Below are 21,222 nucleotides of genomic sequence, written 5' to 3'. Positions count from 1 at the left end.
GGCTGCCCACTGCTCCGTGTGTGTGTTCACTACTGTGTGTGTGCACTTGGATGGGTTAAATGCAGAGCACAAATTCCTAGTATGGGTCACCATACTTGGCCTCACTTCACCTCCTTTCCTTTTCTTAATCTTACATTTAACAAAAATAAATCATGCGAGAGGCATTATTTTAGAAGTGCGGAATTAATTCTAGTGAAGTGGATTTACTTGAAAGAACGAGTCGGCTACAGTTGGCTTTTTATGATTGCTTTTTTTATTATTTGTTCTTTGCGTTCCCTGTTTTATTAAATTAAACACAAGCCTGCTGAATACTTTCCAATGTACCATTAAAAGCAATGGCTCACCCAAAATGAGATTTCTGTCATCATTTACTCACTCTCATGTTGTTCCAAACCCTTGTGACTTTCTTTCTTTCTTCCAAAAGAAGGAATTTTGAATAATGCAAGCGGCCGCTCTTTTCCATGCAATTAAAATGAATGGACATTGAGACTTTCAAAGTTCAAAAATGCCTAAAAAAGCATCATGAAAAAGTGTGACTTGTGCACCATATTCCAAATCTTCTGAAGGCACACGATAGCTTTGTGTGAGGAGCAGTCTGACTTTTTTTTTTAATTTAAGCATATGAGAAGAATGGGATTCTTTATGATGCTTTTATGGCATTCTAGTCCCTTTTTCTTTTGACACAAAAACACAAAATGTTCAGTTTTTTTTTTCTAAGTAAGCTAGATTTGGAATAACAAGAGTTGAAATGGCCCATGCACCCAGGCTCGCCACCACCCGGTGGCTTTACGAAAACAGTAAACAGGGGCAATATGCATTTTAAAGTGGTAAATATAGAAGTAATATGTCAAAGTCATTTAAATGTGCCAAACTTACTGCTAACAGGTGGTGGTGCTATGACTATAAACGGATATCGACATGTAGATGTCTTCAGGCCAGGACTTTTATCAAACATATGAAGTCTGGTGCAGATTGGACATGGTATGTTTGAGTTAGTGCAAAGCATGATGTATCCTTTTGCCAACAGATGGCATTATGATTATAACTGCTTATTGTCATGTAGATGTCTTCGGGCCAGGACTTGTGAAGTTTGGAGCAGATGGACATTGCATGTTCAAGTTAGTGAAGAACTAGTAATTTTCTTGTTGCCAGCAGGTGGCGCAATGATAATAACTGAATATTGGCCTTTAAATGTGTTCAGGCCAGGACTCTTATCAAACATGTTAAGTCTGGGTCAGACTGGACATTGTATGCTGAGTTACAACAACTTCCTTTTCCATGGCGAAACATCAAACTTTGTTAGGCCGCCACGGACGTGTACTTCAACGGAAACTCAAGATCTTTGGTATTTAACGTCACAAAAGGCTTTAGAATAGACTGACCAAATCTGGTGTTGATCTGAGAAAAAAAAAAAAAAAAAAACTCTAGTATGAGTTCGTAAAAATACGCCTGAAAATGGCAAAAACGGCACAAGATCTACCAAGAGACATTTTTGTAGGTATTGGTGCGTTACATGTGTGTACCGAATTTTGTACATGTACGTGAAATTTTATAGGTGGTGTTATTGATCCATTTAGCCACACCCACTTCTGAAGCCTATATCAGATATCAATTTTTGCCACTTCTAGTATGTGTGCAAAGTTTCATGAGTTTTGGATCATGTTTAGGCCGAAGTTTGGGTCAGATTGGACATTGTATGGCTGAGTTACAACATCTTCCTTTTCCATGGCAAAACTTTGAAATTTGTCAGGCTGCCACGGACATACCCTTCAATAAAAACTTACAATCTTTGCAAATTAACGTCAAAAAACGCTTTAGATTAGACTGACCAAATTTGGTGTTGATCTGGAAAAAAAAAAAACTCTAGCAGGAGTTCATTAAAATACAACACCTGAAAATGGCAGAAACAGCACGAAATTTGTCAGGAAAATTTAAAAAATAACTAACTTCCTGTTAGGATTTGGATTTTTTGTAGGTATTGGTGTGTTACATGTGTGTACCAAATTTTGTACATGTATATGAAACGCAGCTCAAGGGGCACGTTGTAGATGGGTGTTTATAGGTGGCGTTATCTAAGCATTTTGCCACACCCACTTCTGAAAGCTACTTCTGGGGTGTGTGCCATCGGTGCTCAGGCCCTAATAATTTGATTTTTTTGGGTGAACATTTCCTTGAAAGGGACAGTTCGCCCCAAAAACTACAATTCTTTCATAACTTTCTCACCCCATGTTGTTTCAAACCTGTATGAATTTTGTTCTTCTTCTGAACACAAAAGAACATATTTTGAAAAATGTTGGTAACCAAATAGTGGCTGCTAGCCATTAGAGAACAGTGTTTCAAAAACAAGGATGTCAATGGTTAGCAGCAACTGTTTGGATACCAACATTTAAAAAAAAAAAAAAAAAAGAAAGAAAGAAAACAATGCAGGTTTGGAACAACTTTTGGTGAGTAATTGGTGACAGATTTTTCATTTTTGTATGATTTATTTAAAATGTGTTTTGCTTTGTTTCACATATTTTTTTTTGCTCTGGAAGTAGAGATTATACTGTTTTTGCCAACATTTCACACATTGATTTTTGTTTCCCCTCCTGGCTTTCAAGCTGCCACATGGACGCTGATCCATCACTGTTGAGATTAGATTTACTCCAATTCCCTTTTCTCTGTTTCTGCTTTCATAACGCACACAAACGGCAAAGGTATACACACATCCTGATAGCCCATCTTACGATTTCAAGGTTTACTTGGATCAGACTGTTATTCGGTGAGGGTCCGTGAGTGAGCAACCCTCTAGAGGCCACACACACTTAGACAAAACAAACAGCGCCCACACAGGTACACACACACACACACACACACACACACACACACACATACACACACACACACACACGCGCGCTTCCCGTACCGATACCGTAAGTTTACAGCCCTCAAGAGTCCACTCGCAAACATTGTATTTGTTTCCTTCTCCCACGGCTGTGCCACCTCCGGGGAATTCTGGGATATCGTAGGATGGTTCATTCGGTCAGCCTGCTCTGTTAAAAGGCACAGATTACCCACAGGGCCATGCGGCGGCCTGTCTGTTACGCAGCTTTAACACTGAACTGAACGGTTCAAGCAGCAAGCGATCACGTACGGGCAACATGACCCTACTTTTACCTCACAGCTGTCTGCCGCTGGTATTGAGGGACTTAGATCGGATCAGTAGTAAAGCATCAGGCTTTTAAGTTCGTGGATTGTATGTGTTTGGACAACTAGGGTTTAAGATGAAAATTTGAAATCATTTACTAAACCATATGCGGTTTCAGATTTATATGACTTACTTTCTTCTGTTGAACCCAAAAGGAGATGTTGGGTTGAATGTTGACGCTGCTCTTTTACATACAGCGACCTGGGACCATCATGCCAAATATAATGATAAAAGTATTCAGAATTACATATTTCAAGTCTTCTGAGGCCACATGATGGCTTTGTATGAGGAAAAGACCAAAATAGTTATTAATGATTGAAAAGTCAGTTCTGCATAAATTTTTATATGTATCATATATAGTCATGGTCTGTCAGAGTTTAACTGTAAAACTTCTCTGCAATGACATTTATTGTACAAATCACACCAGATCACTATTTTCCAGACAATATTTTAATAATGTATCTTAGGCACTGGGATAAAAAAAAAAAAAGTAAAATAAAATAAATATTTTAAAAGTATTTTAAATATTCTATGTATTTTCAAAAGATTTTTGTAATTTGTTTTGTTTTTTTATGTTTTTAAATTTTGCATTATATCTTTGCAAAAAATCACCTTTTTATTTGAGTTTTTTTAAATGATTAATATATATTTTTTTAAAGCTGTCAAAGTTTAACTGTAAAACTTCTCTGTAATGAAATTTATTGTGTAAATCACACAAAATTGCTATTTTCCAGACAATAGTTCAATAATTTATCTTAAACATTTACAAAAAAAATATATATATATATATATTTTTTTTTTTTTGTAAATAATTGATATGTTTTTAAAATATTTTTGTTATTTGTATTTTTTATTTTAAAATTTACATTACTTTTTTGCAAAAAGTCTCCTACAACCCTTATTAATATATATTTATAAGGCTGTCAAAGTTTAAAGGACATTTTAAGGACATTTATTGTGTAAATCACACAAAATCACTATTTTCCAGACAATGTTTCAATAATTTATTTTAAGTACTGGGAAAATGCAAAAAAAAAAAAAAATAATAATTAAATATAAATTGCTCATTTAGCATTTTGTCTATTAGAATATAATGCTTTTTCTCACATAGTGTAAATAGGTCTTTATATGTGAAAATATGCTGATGTGTTTAAATTAGGAGGGAAGGCTCTCTGAGGGCATTATATTTGGGGAGTTCTTGGCATCAAAATGTCTGAAAATCAGTTGTAATGCATCAAGCTGTCAGTCTCTTTTTGTAACTTTTAATTTTTTAGAACGTACTGTCCACAACCATCAGCAGAACTGCCTTCAGCAGCAGTCTAAGCTCTAATCTCTCTCTTTCGTTCTGCCTGTGCCATGTTTCACAATCTGCCATTGGTGCTGTTTTACCAGGGTTGCAGAAGGGCAGCCATATACTGCTCCACTTACTTCTAATTGTAATTCGATAGCGCATAATCTCAAATTTGTTACGCATCACATTTTATAATATGGTAATACTGTAATGGTAAGTGGCTGGCTGCACTTGGCCTGGACCGAAGCAGATGGCAGCAGCTTCCTCGCCCACCTCAGGTGATTAGGGAGACAGATTTTGCGATCTGAAACTTGGAAAGAGAGGCCATAAAGGTTTCATCATCTCGGAGACAAGGAAAAAAAAGTTTCAAAGTGATGTAGTGTTTAAAAGCTTTTAGATGGTTTTTTGGGTGGGGAATATGGGGTTGGAGAGGTTTCTGGGAACTCAATTTGTATCAATATTTTATGAAAGACAGAAACCTGTCTGAGTTCAGGCCATGGTTCCACATCGATAGCATCAAATGGACCAGCAGTGATATTTCTAATCTTTATTCCTCTACAGCAAGCGCCTTTTGCAATTTTAAGTTGAAACAAGGGGTTTTCACACCATTGACCTCAGAAGAGAAAGTTCTCTGGGTGTTAAAATACACATTACTGTGTAGAATGCATTTACCAGCTGAAAAGAATTATGTGATTCAGTTCACCCAAAATAATCGATCAGATTCGTTCACTGATTTGTTAGGTGGCCTTTCCTTTAGGTTACATCATTATACCTGTAAGCAGAGTCCAAGATTTTCATGTCTTACTTTCTTCAGTCGAAAAGAAATTAAGGTTTTTGAGGTATATATTTCAGGACTTTTCTCCATATAGTGGACTTCAGTGGGAGCCAACAGGTTGAAGGTCCAAACTGCAGTTTAACGCAGCTTTAAAGGGCTCTATACGATCCTAGCTGAGGAATAAGTATCTCATCTAGCTAAACAATCTGCCATTTTCTAAAAAAACTAAAAATGTATAAATATACTTTTTAACCACAAATGCTCATCTTGCACTAGCTTGACCTCACGCATTATGGCATTACGTAATCATGTTGGAAAGGTCACACGGTGACGTAAGCAGAAGTACCGACCCAGTGTTAACAAAGCAAACGTGCAAAGAAAGTCATCAGGTAAAACAACAATGTTGGAAAATTTTGAAGTTGGAGAAGAAAATGAGAGTTTTTCATCCCTACCCTACCTTTTTGAGTACACAGATGAAGAACTAAGCACGCATGACCTTTCCAACATGATTCCATAAAAAGTATGTAAATTAGTTTTTTTTTTTTTTTTTAAATGACTGATCATTTTGCTAGATAAGACTTTAATCCTTGGCTGGGATCGTGTAGAGCCCTTTGAAGATGCACTAAAAGTGCGATTTGGACCTTGAACCCATTGGCTCCCACTGAAATCCACTATATGGAAAAAAAATCTGGAACGTTTTCCTCAAAAACCTAAATTTCTTTGCGACTGAAGAAAGAAAGACAGACATGAACACCTTGGATGACATGGGAGTGAGTAAATTATCAGGATTTTTTTTATTCTGGAAGCGAGCAACTCCTTTAAGAAATTGATTTATTCATTCATACAACAACAACGAATCATATTATTCTTTTTTTGTAATAGGAGACTCTAGTTCTACATTGTTAGCATTTCCTCATAAATAACTATTTCAGGATTTTCAGTAATGGTCATCTGACATTGTTCTTTCTGTTGTGCTAAACCACCTATTGTTTTTCTTTTCCAGTGGGAGGAAGTAAGTGGCTATGACGAGAACCTCAACACCATCCGAACGTACCAGGTGTGCAACGTCTTCGAGTCCAACCAGAACAATTGGCTGCTCACCACCTTCATTGCGCGACGTGGCGCTCAGCGCATCTACGTGGAGATGCGTTTCACCGTCCGAGACTGCAGCAGCATCCCGCGAGTGCCTGGATCCTGTAAGGAGACCTTCAACCTTTACTACTACGAAACAGACTCTGTCATTGCTACCAAGGGTACGGCGTTCTGGATGGAGGCTCCGTATTTGAAAGTAGACACCATTGCGGCAGACGAAAGCTTCTCGCAAGTGGATTTTGGTGGTAGATTGATGAAAGTCAACACAGAGGTGCGGAGCTTCGGGCCGTTGTCGAAAAACGGCTTTTATTTGGCATTTCAGGACTATGGCGCATGCATGTCTCTACTGTCTGTGCGTGTGTTTTATAAGAAATGCCCAAGCGTGGTGCAGAACTTTGCGATATTCCCGGAAACCATGACTGGGGCGGAGAGCACCTCGCTGGTGATCGCTCGCGGGATGTGCATCCCGAATTCTGAGGAAGTGGACGTACCGATTAAGTTGTACTGTAATGGCGACGGGGACTGGATGGTTCCAATTGGAAGCTGCACCTGCAAGGCAGGATTCGAGCCAGATAATGGGAACGTCTGTCGAGGTAAGATGTTGGGTTTTTTAGCTTCTCTTTGACTTGAAACTGTATAAATTTCCATTTCATTTGAGGTTTATTCTGGTTTGGAGCTGGTTTACCTCATGGACCAGTTTGGTATAGCCTTGGTATTTACCAGCAATATGTTTTTTAATAGAAGATTGATCTGAGACGTCTTGCTGGTTAAGCTTGTAGACAAGTGTGAGAAACCGTTTCCAAAACCCAACATTTGCTGGTGACCCAGTGACTAAGCTGGTCTTTTTTCCTGAGCTCTAGATCAAGAAGGTTCTGCAAGAGCTTTGACGAATGAACTTTGTATGAATTGCATTGTGAGATGCGCAGATTTGTGATTATTTGAGAAGATTTCCATGCAGCAGATTTTGAGTTTGAGTTGACTTATTCTGGATTAATATGGCAATGTGCATACATGTTTGCGATCAAGAGAGAGCAGAATGCAGTGTTGATAATTGTTCATGTTGGGTTGAGTGAGGCAAGGAAGTCAAATTTGCCGATTAAATAGGCATATTGGTCAACCACTATTATAAATATTATAATTGAATAATATTGGTTCAGGTTGTACTATTCTGGTAGGCAAATCAGACCCATGAACACGCAGCTTCTCTTTTTTGTCTGTATTTAGTTGCTCTCTTTTCTTGTGGACACTGACACACAAACGGTCATATTGTTCTCTCAAGGTCTGCAATTGGCCGATTTGGCCTTCACTCAAGGCCAGTGCCATATTGGCTCCCTCAGGACCAAATGTGTTGGGAAATGATAAGATTGATTGACAGCCATCTGTCTCGATCAATAAACAGATACAACACTTAGCGTGGGAGGGCCAACTTTGAAGACCACAGGTCCCATAAATACACACATGCACAGGTGGTGGCCTTGTTGAGTTCATTGGCATCCTCAGGCAAGGTCTTCTTATCAACCGAGAGATGGTCATGATGTCTATGGAGTCCAAGTTAAGACCTGTTTTAGACTGAAAATCCCTTAAAAGTTGGCCTTTGCAAACTGGAAATGAATTTTAAACAGTCCAAACCAAGTGCAATGTGAGCAGCAAGCAAGTTTTTATTAATTTTGAAACATTTGAAACAGTATTTTATTTTATTTTGTATTTTTTGCATAATAATTATGGTTTTATTTGTATAATTTATATATATAATAAAATATTTTATAAATACAGTTATATAAAAAACAAATGTCCCCTAGGGGTCAACCGATTATCGGCACAGATATTAAGCATTTTTATGGTTATCGGTATCGTCATTTTCAAAACCAATTTGCAGATAAAATCATTTTCAGGCAACATTTATTTTGATTTGATTTTGATTATTTGTTTTTGTTTTATTTAATTATGGTTATATTTGTATACTTTAGATATAAAAAATAAAATTTTATAAATACCGTTATATAAAAAACTAATATCCCCTAGGGGTCAACTGATTATTGGCGCTGATATTAAGTATTTTTTTTATAGTTATCAGTATAATTTTTAAAACCGTGTTGTCACCCAACATTTATTTTAATTTATTTTATTTTGTATTTTTTGCATAATATTTATCAGAATATTTTATAAATACAGTTATATAAAAAACAAATGTCCCCTAGTGGTCAACCAATTATTGGACCGATATTAAGAATATTCATGGCTATCGGTCATTTTCAAAACCGATTTGCTGATAAAATTATTAAAAAGGATTTAAAGTTTTTGTCAGAATCCATGTTGTTCTTAATTTTGACATTAATTTTATTTTTTACAAAATATATATTGGTTCAAAATATCAGTTATAATTATAATCGGTATCTGCATCTGCCCTGAAAAACTTTTTAACTTTCAATTCAGCTAAAGTTGATTATTAGAAATATTTTTTTTTTCTTAAAAATGTCTTCAGTTTGGTAATCTGATTAAATAATAAGTAAAAAAAAAATTGTTTATGCTTGGATTGGTAAAGTATTACCTGGGTTTTGACATGCACATGCAAGGAAACATGCAATTTAACTTATTTTAACTTTCATTTCAGCTAAAATAAGCCATTTACCTGAATTTATTAAATAAACCAATGAAGTTACAAACAAAAATATACCTATAAATGGACAGAAACATACCAAAATTGTTGCAAGTGGTAGAAAAATGATGAAAATGTGGCGTTAAAAGCGTGTCATGTTGCGCCGTTGAGGACACGGTGTCGAATGTCTACTGGAATGCTCTGTGATCTGGAAGAGGTGATAAAGTTGTCATAAACTTTGAAGATTAAAGATGGTTGAAGTTTTGCCGGGTGTTAGCGTCTGGTATAAAGTCTGTCAGCTAGATGTGGCCGCGGTTTTTAAAAGCCAGTGTGTTAGCGGATTAACGATTTCGCACACAGCAAGTCACCACTAATTACTGCCGCTTTGATCTGCGAGTTCCCATAAAGGCTTTTGATGGGCTAATATATTGCAGTCTGAACATGCACACACATGCACACACACACAATCGCATTCGTATAAAGTTTCCATAAATTCCCCGGGGTTGATTTTACCAGCACAGGCAACCTGGGGTAATAAGTATTCCTTTAATGTTTATTAGTCTGTTTTTGTTGATGGCCGTCTGGTTCTAAACCTCACCACCCCCCTCTGCTTTCATTGGTTGATTCGGACCTAGAGAGGGTGATTAAAGGTTGATTAGAGTAATTGGTCTTTTGGGTTAATGAAGGTGTCTGAGCTATTATGAATGTGTCTCAATGGAAGTCTGAACAGCTTTGTGTCTTGGAAGGGATTGCTGCAAACTTACTGCATACTACACTGTATACACTGTATGCTGCCTGCTGATTTCTTCATATTAAACAAACAATAGTATGCTAGTTGTGACATGAACTCATTATGCTAAGTAAAAAAAATATTATTTTTAAGAAATATTGATTGATTGATTTGTGTAAATGCCTTCATGAAGGCAAGGAAACTTAAAAATGAACTTAATTTAACTTTCGTTTCAATTTAACTTTTAGTTAAAGGAAAAAAATGTTAGTAATCTTAGAAATAACACTTTAGTCTGATTAAACAATAAATAAACATGTTTAAAACCACCATTAATATTGCTATTAATAATAATATTAGCATTTGTTATAAAATGAATACTTTTTTCCCCAGTACAAATATCTAAACATTCTTAAATCAATATAAAAAGTTCAAAAATGAAAAGTTTACATGTCCTTGCAGAATCTTCAAAATGTTAATTATTTTACCAAAATAAAAGGGATCATACAAAATGCATGTTAGTTTTTTATTTTATTTAGTACTGACCTGAATAAGATATTTCACATAAAAGATGTTTACATATTGTCCAAGAGAAAATAATAGTTGAATTAATAAAAATTAAGCCGTTCAAAAGTTTACATCACCTTGATTCTTAAAAGTTTTGTTACCTGAATGATCCACAGCTGTGTGAGCGGGAAATAAAACTATACTCTGTGGAGGGTCATTTTTATAAATTAATAAAATAAATTGACTATGTCAATGTCTATTATGTAAAATATCTTATTCAGGTCAAATAATTAACATTTTGCAGAATCTGCATGGTGTTTGTAAACTTTTGACCTCAACTGTATTTACTTGAGTTGTTGTATTTTCTGGTAAATTTATCAAAATTAATTGAGATTTATGTTTAAAACAAGAAAAAAGAAGAAAAACTGCAGTGGGGTATGAAAAATGTTTAAATTAAGTTTATATTTATTACTCCATATTAATCTTGTTATAATTATAAACTCCTAATTCTGTAGAAAATGAACGTTTGCTGTACAACAAATGAACCATAAGTAATATCATTTTTTTCTCATTTTTAAGCATTAATCTCACTTAATTTTGATACATTTCTTAGAAAACAGCACTTTTGATCTCAAGTAAATGAAAAGTGATTTAAGAACATTTAGATATTTATACTAGGAAACTAGGCAAAAAAAGGTTGAATAGGAAAGTGCAATTTGCATACTTCACATCATAGCTACTGCAAAAATAGTATAAGTAGTATGCTAGTTTGCTATTTAGAACACAGCTAGTGTGTCTCCAACAAAGTTTATCTCATTCCGTCTCTTTTTTTTCTCTGTCACCCACTTTCCCTCATTCAATCTGTCTAACGCACAGCTGGGTTTGTTATTTCGACCCTGCTCGGAGGGAGTCTGAATAATCACTGTGTGTATACAGTATGTCCGCGTATCTGTGTGAGAGTCGGATTAGATCTCACCCTCGGGGTGAGAGATGATGGCTGTCACCCGGAGTAAAATCAGCATATTAATAAAATAACCTCCCCCATTAGCTATAGCACTCAGCTCTGCTCGGATTCTGCAGTAAAAATGGTTCAGGGCTGCGACTGTTCTGGGGTGCAGATTCGGCTCTATATTCTGCCGGCGTGCGTCTCGAGCGCTCTGACAGAGGGGTGAGAGGCCGGACGACCCCTCACAGGCTTCGGAATTGAACAGAGATACACTCACCGCAAGAGCTGTCCGAACTGACACACACCTGGAGAGAGCGGACAGCTCTATACAAACACACACACACAAACACACACAAAAGTTTACATACACCTTGTATAATCTGCAATATGTTAATTATTTTACCAAAATAAGAGGGATCATACAAAATGCGTGATATTTTTTATTTAGTACTGACCTGAATAAGACGTTTCACATAAAAAGTTGTTTACATAAAGTCCACAAGAGACAATACACTGCAAAAAATGATTTTCTTACTTAGATTTGTTGTCTTGTTTCCAGCCAAAATATCTAAAATTTCTTAAATCAAGAAGGATTTTCTAGACAAGTAAAAACTATCTTGTTTTCAGATAAAAACAAGTCAAAATTAAGTGAGTTTTTGCTTAGAACAAGCAAAATAATCTGCCAGTGGTGTAAGCCAAAAAATTGTATTTCAAACAGAAAACAAAGTAATTTTTTTCGTACCCAATTGGCAGATTATTTTGCTTGTTTCAAGCAAAAACGCGCTTAATTTTGACTTGTTTATTCTGAAAACATGAAAATAAGTTTTACTTGTCTAGAAAACCCTTCTTGATTTAAGAAATTTTAGATACTTTGGCTGGAAACAAGAAAAAATCTAAGTAAGAAAAGCATTTTTTTCCATCTTTTCCATCAGATCCATCTTTTCACACTAAGAAAGACTGAGGGACTCATATGCAACTATTAAAGAAGGTTCAGACTACTTTTGGAATTTGAAGTTTTGGATAAATTAAACTTATTTTGTCTTTTTGGAAACATGTACTGTAAATATCTTCTGTAGCTTCTGAAGGGTAGTACTAAATGGGGGAAAAAAAGGGGTATTTAGGCAAAATAAGAAAAATGCACACGTCTTTATTCTGTTTAAAAGTTTCCACCCCCCCCCCCCCCCCCGAACACAAAATTGCTAAAAATAAATAAATAAATAAAATAAAAAAAAACTAATAATTTGTGGGACCTGAAGGATTTTTCTGAAAAAAAAAAACAGAAGACAGTTTAACTGTTCAGGACAAACAACAAACTCATAAACAACTATCACTAAACAAACAAACAAAAAAAATCTCTGTAGCTTTTTAAGGACAGTACTAAATTAAAAAAATATGATATTTAGGCAAAATGAGAAAAATTTACACATCTTAATTCCGTTCAAAAGTTTTCACCCTTCGGCTCTTAATGCATCAGTGAGCGTTTGAACCTTCTGTAAATATTGCATATGAGCCCCTCAGTTGTCCTCAGTGTGAAAAGATGAATCTCAAAATCATACAGTCATTGTTGAAAAGGGTTCAAATACACAAAAATGCTAAAAAAAAAACCCAAATAATTAAATGCATACTTGGGTAAAAGTATTAATTGTTTAAATAATGCATTTTTTTTTTTTTTTTTAACTTTTTAGCAGTAGTATATCAGCATCTTATGTATGTGATATTTTGATTATTTCCATAATTCCTCACAAATTAAATTCACAACTTTGCTATGTAGCTGCAGACTTAAACCTACAACTTTATATACACATTAAACAGATTGACGCAGGCAAATAAACACACAAAGCATGCCTGCATGCATGCTATATATACACAGACAAAAGGCTATTGAAAAGCACTCTCAGCACTACATAAACACACACCTACGGCTCTATATACAACACACAATCAGGCATAGGCAAACACAGCAGAGCTCTATTAAAACACCCATAAACAAGCATACACATGCTAGTCATCGAGTGCAGAAACACCCATACACACACTCACGCACTGATACCATTAGGTACAACAAACAGCTCAGGTTTGGGACATCTGGAAGATCCCACTCATCTAGCTGAAGTTTGTTTGCATCTTACAGACGGCGCGGTCCAATCTCTGTTCCACGGAGATGATCAGCCACGCTTTTCCCGGAGAGAAGAACCCTCTTCCCCTCTCAAATATCCCTCGAAATGACCCAGAACAAGCGCTAGCAGATGGGGGCCGTGTGTTGAGGATGCAGATTTGTGTACATGATGGTTTTCTGATCCAGGCTGCCAAATTTCAGAAGCAAACAGAGGATATCTGGACAGCATGGCTTTTTGGTTCTGAATTTGAAGAAATACTTTGGTGTTTATCATAGAAAAATCACCTTCTGATTTGTTTTCTGATAACTCAAGTGTCCTGGGAGAAATCGAATCTCTCATGTCTGTAATTGCGGTGTAATATTATCTTGACCTTTGCTGAAGTTGGTAACTAAAGCTAGATTTATTTTTTACTGCCTTGGTCTACCTTCATTACCAGCCAGTACATGAAATCGCAGATGTCCTCTGTTAATAATTGTACACCAGACGCTGTTTAGAAAGCCAAACCCTTGTGAATAGTGCTGAGGTCTGTGTTTGTGTTTGTGTGTGTATGTGTGTGTTTTAAAAAGGTTTGCCTTTATAAAGAAGCTTTTGGACAGGAGTGAGGAGAGCTGTGTGGCTGACAGTAGTAATTTAGACTCCTGCTTCTCTCTCTTTCTTTCTCCAGAACAGGTTTGAAAGAGATGTCCAGTCTCTGTGTGTGTTGTGTATGTGTGTGTGTTTCTCCCTCCGTTTCTCTGCACACATTGAAGGTGATTGTCTTACGATTGAATACGTTTGTCATTTCTTCTTAGTGCTTTATACTGGTTTGTACACACAAATTCACTTAAGGGAGTGACTACATTCCATAACCATTTACAATATATAAACATAAATCAGTGTAGTATGTTTTGTTGTGCAACTGCTCAATCCCCTCCGTCCGGAAATCTGGTACTTTTAAACCTAAATGGTGTTATTATTATCAATATACAATTACAGTATTTTATCATTTTGAATTGGGTTTTATATTTTTATCTTATTATTATTATTATTATTATTATTATTATTATTATTATTTATTAATGTAATTTTTGTGATGTTTTTTTTTTCTTTTTTGTTATTTGTATAGATTTAAAAAAAATAACTATTTAACTTTATTTTATTTCATTTTTTGTCATCTTTATTTTAATTAACAAAAATACTTTGGTTCTAGTTACACGTAACAATAACAACACTAAAACTTTTTTATTAGATATATGCAGTTTTATTTTATTTTATTTTATTTTATTTACAGAACAGTAACTCTAAGGGATTTCCTACTTTAGATATATGTGTTTTTTATTTTATTTTATTTTATTGACAAAATATCTTATTCACAGTCACTCTTGGGATTTACTCCATTAAATATATATATATTTTTTTTTTTTATTTATATATTTTTTATTTACAGAACAGTAACATGGGGGATTTACTCCTTTAGATATATTTAATTTTTTTTATTCACAAAACAGTAACTCTGGGGATTTACTGTTTTAGATATATGCAGATTTATTTTATTTTATTTTAGTATTTTATTCACAGAACAGTAATTCTGAGGATTTACTCCTTTATTTAATTTAATTTAACTTAATTTTTTTATTTATTTTATTTTATTTTATTTTAACTTATTTTATTTTTTATTTTTTATTTTATTCACAGAACAGTAACCCTGGGGATTTACTCCTTTAGATATATGCAGTTTATTTATTTATTTATTTTATTTTATTCATAGATCAGTAAGACTGGGCATTTACTTGTTTTAGATATATGCAGATTGATTTTATTTTAGTATTTTATTCACAGAACAGTAACTCTGGGGATTTACTCCTGTAGGTGTGTGCGGTTGTCACTTTCAGAACTTTGCAGTGGCTGTGTGACCTCTGTTTATCCGCCTCTCTTTCTCCCTGTCACTCTCTCTCTTTCTCTCTCTCTGTCTCTCTGCTCCCTCTGTTTGTCTCTGTCTCTCGTTTTCCCTGTGCTCTCTCAAAAGTCATCAAGGACACGGCGGTTTGAAAAGTGAGTGTGTTTTAATGCTGGTTAATTACACATTTGAAGAGCGCAAACAAACCCTCCTCTCGGCGCTGCCGCTCAGAAGTGTCACGGCTCCATCTCTGTGATCTTGGTGTTTACACCATGTACACAAAGCTTTAAAAACAGAAGAAGAGCACTTCGCTAGCTTTGCTTCTGATGGGGAGAGAGCTTTTTGGCTTCATGTTGAGGGAGGATCAACTCTGGATGCCTTTTAACAGACACTTTCAAGTGGAACCTTTGAGCTTTGAGCTGCAGTGAAATCACGGGTTCATGAGATTCTGAACGCCCACTTCCATAAACACACAGTTTATTAGTCTTTGATAAGTCTGTCTGTCTGTCTGTCTATCTGTCTGTCTGTCTGTCTGTCTGTCTGTCTGTCTGTCTGTCTGTCTGTCTGTCTGTCTGTCTGTCTGTCTGTCTATCTATCTATCTATCTATCTATCTATCTATCTATCTATCTATCTATCTATCTATCTATCTATCTATCTATCTATCTATCTATCTATCTATCTATCTATCTATCTATCTATCTATCTATCTATCTATCTATCTATCGTTCGTTCGTTCGTTCGTTCGTTTTATTGTCAGTTCTATCATCTATCTATCTATTGTTTGTTTGTTCATTTATTCCTTCTATTGTTTGTTCGTTCTATCATTTGTTCATTCTATTATCAGTTTGTTCTAAATATCTACCTTTTATCGTTTGTTCGTTCTAACGTTTGTTTGTTCAGTCAACAGTTTGTTCTATCATTTGTTCACTTTATAATGCTGTCCTTCTATCTGTTCTTTTTTTGTTCTATAATTTGATCTATCCATCTATCTATCTATCTATCTATCTATCTATCTATCTATCTATCTATCTATCTATCTATCTATCTATCTATCTATCTATCTATCTATCTATCTATCTATCTATCTATCTATCTATCATCTCTCTATCATTAGTTCGTTTGTTCATTCTATTGTTTGTTCGTTAGTTTGTTTGTTCATTTGTTTATTTGTTCTATCATTTGTTCGTTCTGTTGTTCGTTCGTTCTATCATTTGTTCTATCTATCTATCTATCTATCTATCTATCTATCTATCTATCTATCTATCTATCTATCTATCTATCTATCTATCTATCTATCTATCTATCTATCTATCTATCTATCTATCTATCTATCTATCTATTGTTCGTATGTTTGTTTGTTCATTTGTTTCTTCTATTGTTTGTTCGTTCATTCATTTGTCCATTTTATCATTTGTCCTATCTATTGTTCATTTGTTTATTTGTTCTATCATTTGTTCGTTCTGTTGTTCGTTCGTTCTATCATTTGTTCTATCTATCTATCTATCTATCTATCTATCTATCTATCTATCTATCTATCTATCTATCTATCTATCTATCTATCTATCTATCTATCTATTGTTCGTATGTTTGTTTGTTCATTTGTTTCTTCTATTGTTTGTTCGTTCATTCATTTGTCCATTTTATCATTTGTCCTATCTATTGTTCATTTGTTTGTTTGTTCGTTCATTCGTTTGTTTCTTCTGTTGTTTATTCTATTGTTTATTTGTTCATTCGTTTGTTCTATTTGTTCGTTTTATCATTTGTTCTATCTATTGTTTGTTTGTTTGTATGTTTGTTCGTTTGTTTCTTCTATTGTTTGTTCGTTCATTCATTTGTTCTATTTGTTCATTCTATCATTTGTTCATTCTATTGTCAGTTTGTATCGCTTGTTCGTTCTTTAGTGTGTTCTATTGTCCGTTCATTCTATTGTTTGTTCGTTCTATCGTTGATTCTGTCTATCTATCTATCTACACTGCAAAAAATGCTTTTCTTACTTAGAATTTTTGGCTTGTTAGCCAAGCCCAAGCCCATTGGCTTGTTCTAAGCAAAAACCCACTTAATTTGGACTTGTTTTTTTCTGAAAACAAGACAATAATTTTTACCGTTCTTAAAAAACCTTCTTGATTTAAGAATCTATCTATCGCTCATTCGTTCATTCATTCTGTCTATCTATCATTCTATCTATCTTTTCGTTATGTCGTTCTGACATTTGTTTTATCACTGTCAGTCTATATTTCTCTGGAATGTTTTTGATATTTGAGACGGAAGTTGCTTCTAAAAATAACAAACTCCATTAATTCTTCTGAGCTATGAAGAGCATCCTCTGAGCCATAGCCTTTTCGTCTGGGAAGTTAGCATGCTTTATAGCTCTGACGGATCCTCGTCTGAGGGTTGAACGAGCTGGCCTGTGTTCATATTATTCATATTTACTTCAGTTATCTGGAGCAAACCGCATGTTCTTCTGGGTTCTTCTGCTTCAGCAGCCCGTCAGGTCAGCAGTAAGCGTGGGTCAGTCATTGATCGGGTCAGGGTAATGGTTTGGAAAGCCTACACCAGCACCAGAGGCCCCGTACGAGGCCCAGAGCCAGAAACATGCAGGGGAAAATCTGTTTCCCAATCAATCAAACTGCTCAGCACACAGGCCAATGATTGATCGACTGCTAGTTCACTGCTGCACGCTTTGGTTCTGACCCAGATAAGAGGCTTTATTTCCCAGATTTTGACATTTTGTTTCACCACAGATAATCGCTCATGTTGTTAATGAATGAACAAGTGTGAAATACTATTTTCGTGTCTTTTCGACCGGTACAACAAAACAAGTAAGCCTACACAGAGTCTTTGCCGTTTTTATTGTGCTGAATGTTTCAATATGCATTTAGAAATACTACTAAGATCTGGATTATTAAAGTGTCATGTGACGTTTATGAAACAAGAAATGTTCCTCCTGAGATCGACCGCGAAAAGGTTTTTGTGAAGTCTCAATTCTCATCATTTCATGACACAAAGCTTCAGAAGTTGTATAGACTATTATCAAAGAAGTAGTTCACTTCCAGAACAAAAGTGTACACATAATGTAGTTACCCCCTTGTCACTCAAGATGTTCATGTCTTTCTTTCTTCAGTTGTATTATTGTTTTTGGTATGTTATAAACACGTTCTCAATTGTTTGATGTATAATGCCCAGTTTTTCTTTATTTACAAAGTCAACAAGTGTAAGTCATTTGAATATGAAATTCCACATTTCACCTTTAAAGGATAAATTCACTTCCAGAACAAAAAAAAAAATGACAGATAATTTACTCATCCAAGATGTTCATAAAGAAATCATGTTTTTTTTAGGAAAACATTTCACAATTTCTCTCCATATAGTGGATTTTATGGTGCCCCGGGTTAGAACTTCTAAAATGCATTTTAAATACGGCTTCAAAGAGATCTAACAATCCCAGTAATAAAGATATGTTAATAAATTCATATATCTTTTTACCACAAACACTTGACAGTTGAGGTATATTGAAAAACTTGAATCTCATTTTCTCCTCCAACTTTAAAATTGTCCTACATCACTGCAGAAGTACCGACCCAGTGCTTACAATGTAAACATGCAAAGAAGGTCAAACGCTCTTTACAAAAAAAAAAGGTAAAACAGTAATGTAGGCCAATTTGGGAGTTTTTTAGTTGAATAGTTTTTTGACATACCTTAACTGTCATAAACAGGAATACACACAGTTCACGCAGAGCTAGACAAGACAAGCATCTGCGGTTAAAAAGTATATAAATTGTAATTGTTTTTAGGAAATAACTGATTGTTTAGCTAGATCCTCCTTTCGCGGCTGGGGTCATTTAGAGCGTTTTGAAGCTGCATTTAAACTGCATTTTGGAATTTCAAATTCGGGGGCACCATAGATGTCCATTATATGGACAGAAATCCTGAAATATTTTCCTCAAAACAAAAACATAATTTCTTTATGACTGAAGAAAGAAAGACATGAACATCTTGGATGACAGAGGGGTGAGTACATTATCTGTAATGTAATGTTTAAACGAAAGCATGCACAAACAAATGAACGAACAAACGATAGATAGATAGAACAAAAAGAACAACAGATGAAAGGACAGAATTGTAAACGATAGAACAAACCACCTATTAAACGAAAACACGAATGAACAAACAATAGATAGATAGATAGATAGATTGAACAAATGATGGAATGAACGAACGATAGATAGAACAAAAAGAACAGATAGAAGGACAGAATTGTAAAGCGATAAGCTTTAAACGAAAGCATACATGAACAAATGAACAAAACCATGATCGAACGAACAAACAATAGATAGATAGATTGAACAGATGATATACATTTTTGCTCTGTAGGTGAACTACTCCTTTAAGCTACTTTTATGCTAATAATATTTTTTTTCATTATTCTGCTTAAAATGTAATTTTGTGTTCATTGAAAGAAATTCAATCATACAGGGAAATTTTTGAGCAAAGTAAAAAAAGAAGCAAAATGGGTCTCCTGGTTATTTCTGCGATGCTAATATGGGTTATTTTAAGGTCAAATGGCTAGAGCAGAGGCACAGTTCACCGAAAGAAAAAGAGAAGTGCAAATGTCCTGTCACTTTAGATGATGTTTTTCACACACCTCGGATTTGCTCGTTTAGCTCACCCATGCTGCCTTCAGGCGCTACAAAACAGCTGTCATTTTAATGCTGACTGACCTGCAGAAACACTGACTCAAAAAAAAATTCTGTGTGTGTGTTTGTGTGGTGCTCTCCTGAAAACGCAGGAGACACTTTTTGTGCACAAAATGTATTCTCGTAGCTTCATAAAATTACGATCTGACGTCAGATTTTAACAATGTCCTTACTACCTTTCTGGGCCTTGAATGTGTCAGTTGCGTTGCCGTCTATGCAGGGTCAGAAAGCTTTTGGATTTAATCAAAAATATTTTAATTTGTGAAGGTCTTACTGGTTTGGAATGACATGAGAGTGAGTAATTAATGACAGAATTTTCATTTTTGAGTGAACTATCCCTTTAAGCTGCTTTGTGGTGATTTGTATTGTAGAAAATGCTACAAAACAAGTTGAATTGAATTTATTCCGTGTTAAACAATAGCTATTGATGTCAAATCAGTCTTGAGTTCATGAGGTTGTATTTTTGTTATTATTCTTCCTTAGAAGGCAGCTGACTATGTAGACAGTAGACCTTTTTCTTGAGTAAACGATGAGCACCGCCATTACGAATTCTAACGTCAGATTGAATGCTTTTCTGTTCCGGTTTCCATAGGAACCCATTCAAATAGCGTCCATCTGTTTTTAATGTAGCTAACGTCCGCTGCTTCGTGTCATCTACACACTCATGAAAGTGGGGCACTGACAAATGACGGTCATTGCGACATTGCCAAGTGATGGCGCTATGGAGCCATGTGCTTTTTAAAAACATTTGAATAGGTTTAACATTAGTTTATTAGCTCGGAATATACCCTAATTTGACTAGAAACAATGCAGACCGGAAATGCAAAGCATTCTTTCAGTTAAGAGTCGGACTTACTTCCGTGTTCAGGAAAAACGTCTATATTACGGTGAGGAACTAGCACAGAAAGCGCCCCGGTCTGGTCCGTGTGATTGTGAGAGTGATAAACCTCTCTCTCTCTGTCTCTCAGTGTGTAGTGTGTGTACGTGAAAGAAAGAGGAGAGGACAGTTGGGACCCATAAATACACACGCCTGCGGTGTGTGCGTGTATATTATTATCTCCACTCTCTCCCTGACAGCGCTGATTTGTAGATTGGCTGATAGTCTGTTGTTTGTTTGGTTATTTATTCAGGAGTAGTGCTCTCCATTCTCTGAGCTGTCTAGTGCATATTTAATGCTCTGCTTTAGAAGCTCGTATTACCTAGCGCTCCGTCTTTTAGACTCAGATATATGTGTGTTCGCTTGTCCTGAGGTCTGTGTGTGTACACAGCAGTGCAAATGAGACGGGACTTTCTAAGAAAGATGTGAAACTGGTCAGAACTGAAGAAATAAGGCATGAAAGTCTGTGTGTTTCTGCGATTTTAGCCATAGCAGGGGTTTTGTTTGGCACAATGCGAAGCAAAAAGAGCAGAGAA

The 21,222-nt window shown here is 35.3% G+C and overlaps 1 protein-coding gene across 1 annotated transcript in view; it reads left to right on the top strand.

Moving 5' to 3' along the window:
• Positions 1–21,222, top strand: part of ephb1 (EPH receptor B1) — a 194,193-nt gene that overhangs the window by 21,140 nt on the left and 151,831 nt on the right. The window contains exon 4 of the mRNA XM_073849352.1: positions 6,257–6,938. Coding sequence (XP_073705453.1) covers positions 6,257–6,938 — 682 coding nt within the window. The remainder of the gene's footprint in view (positions 1–6,256; positions 6,939–21,222) is intronic.

The sequence above is a fragment of the Garra rufa genome, chromosome 10 (genome assembly GCF_049309525.1).
Source record: "Garra rufa chromosome 10, GarRuf1.0, whole genome shotgun sequence".
Taxonomy (NCBI): Eukaryota; Metazoa; Chordata; class Actinopteri; order Cypriniformes; family Cyprinidae; genus Garra; species Garra rufa.
Note: the sequence above shows the minus strand (reverse complement) of the source record. Positions and strands in the feature narration are given on the sequence as shown.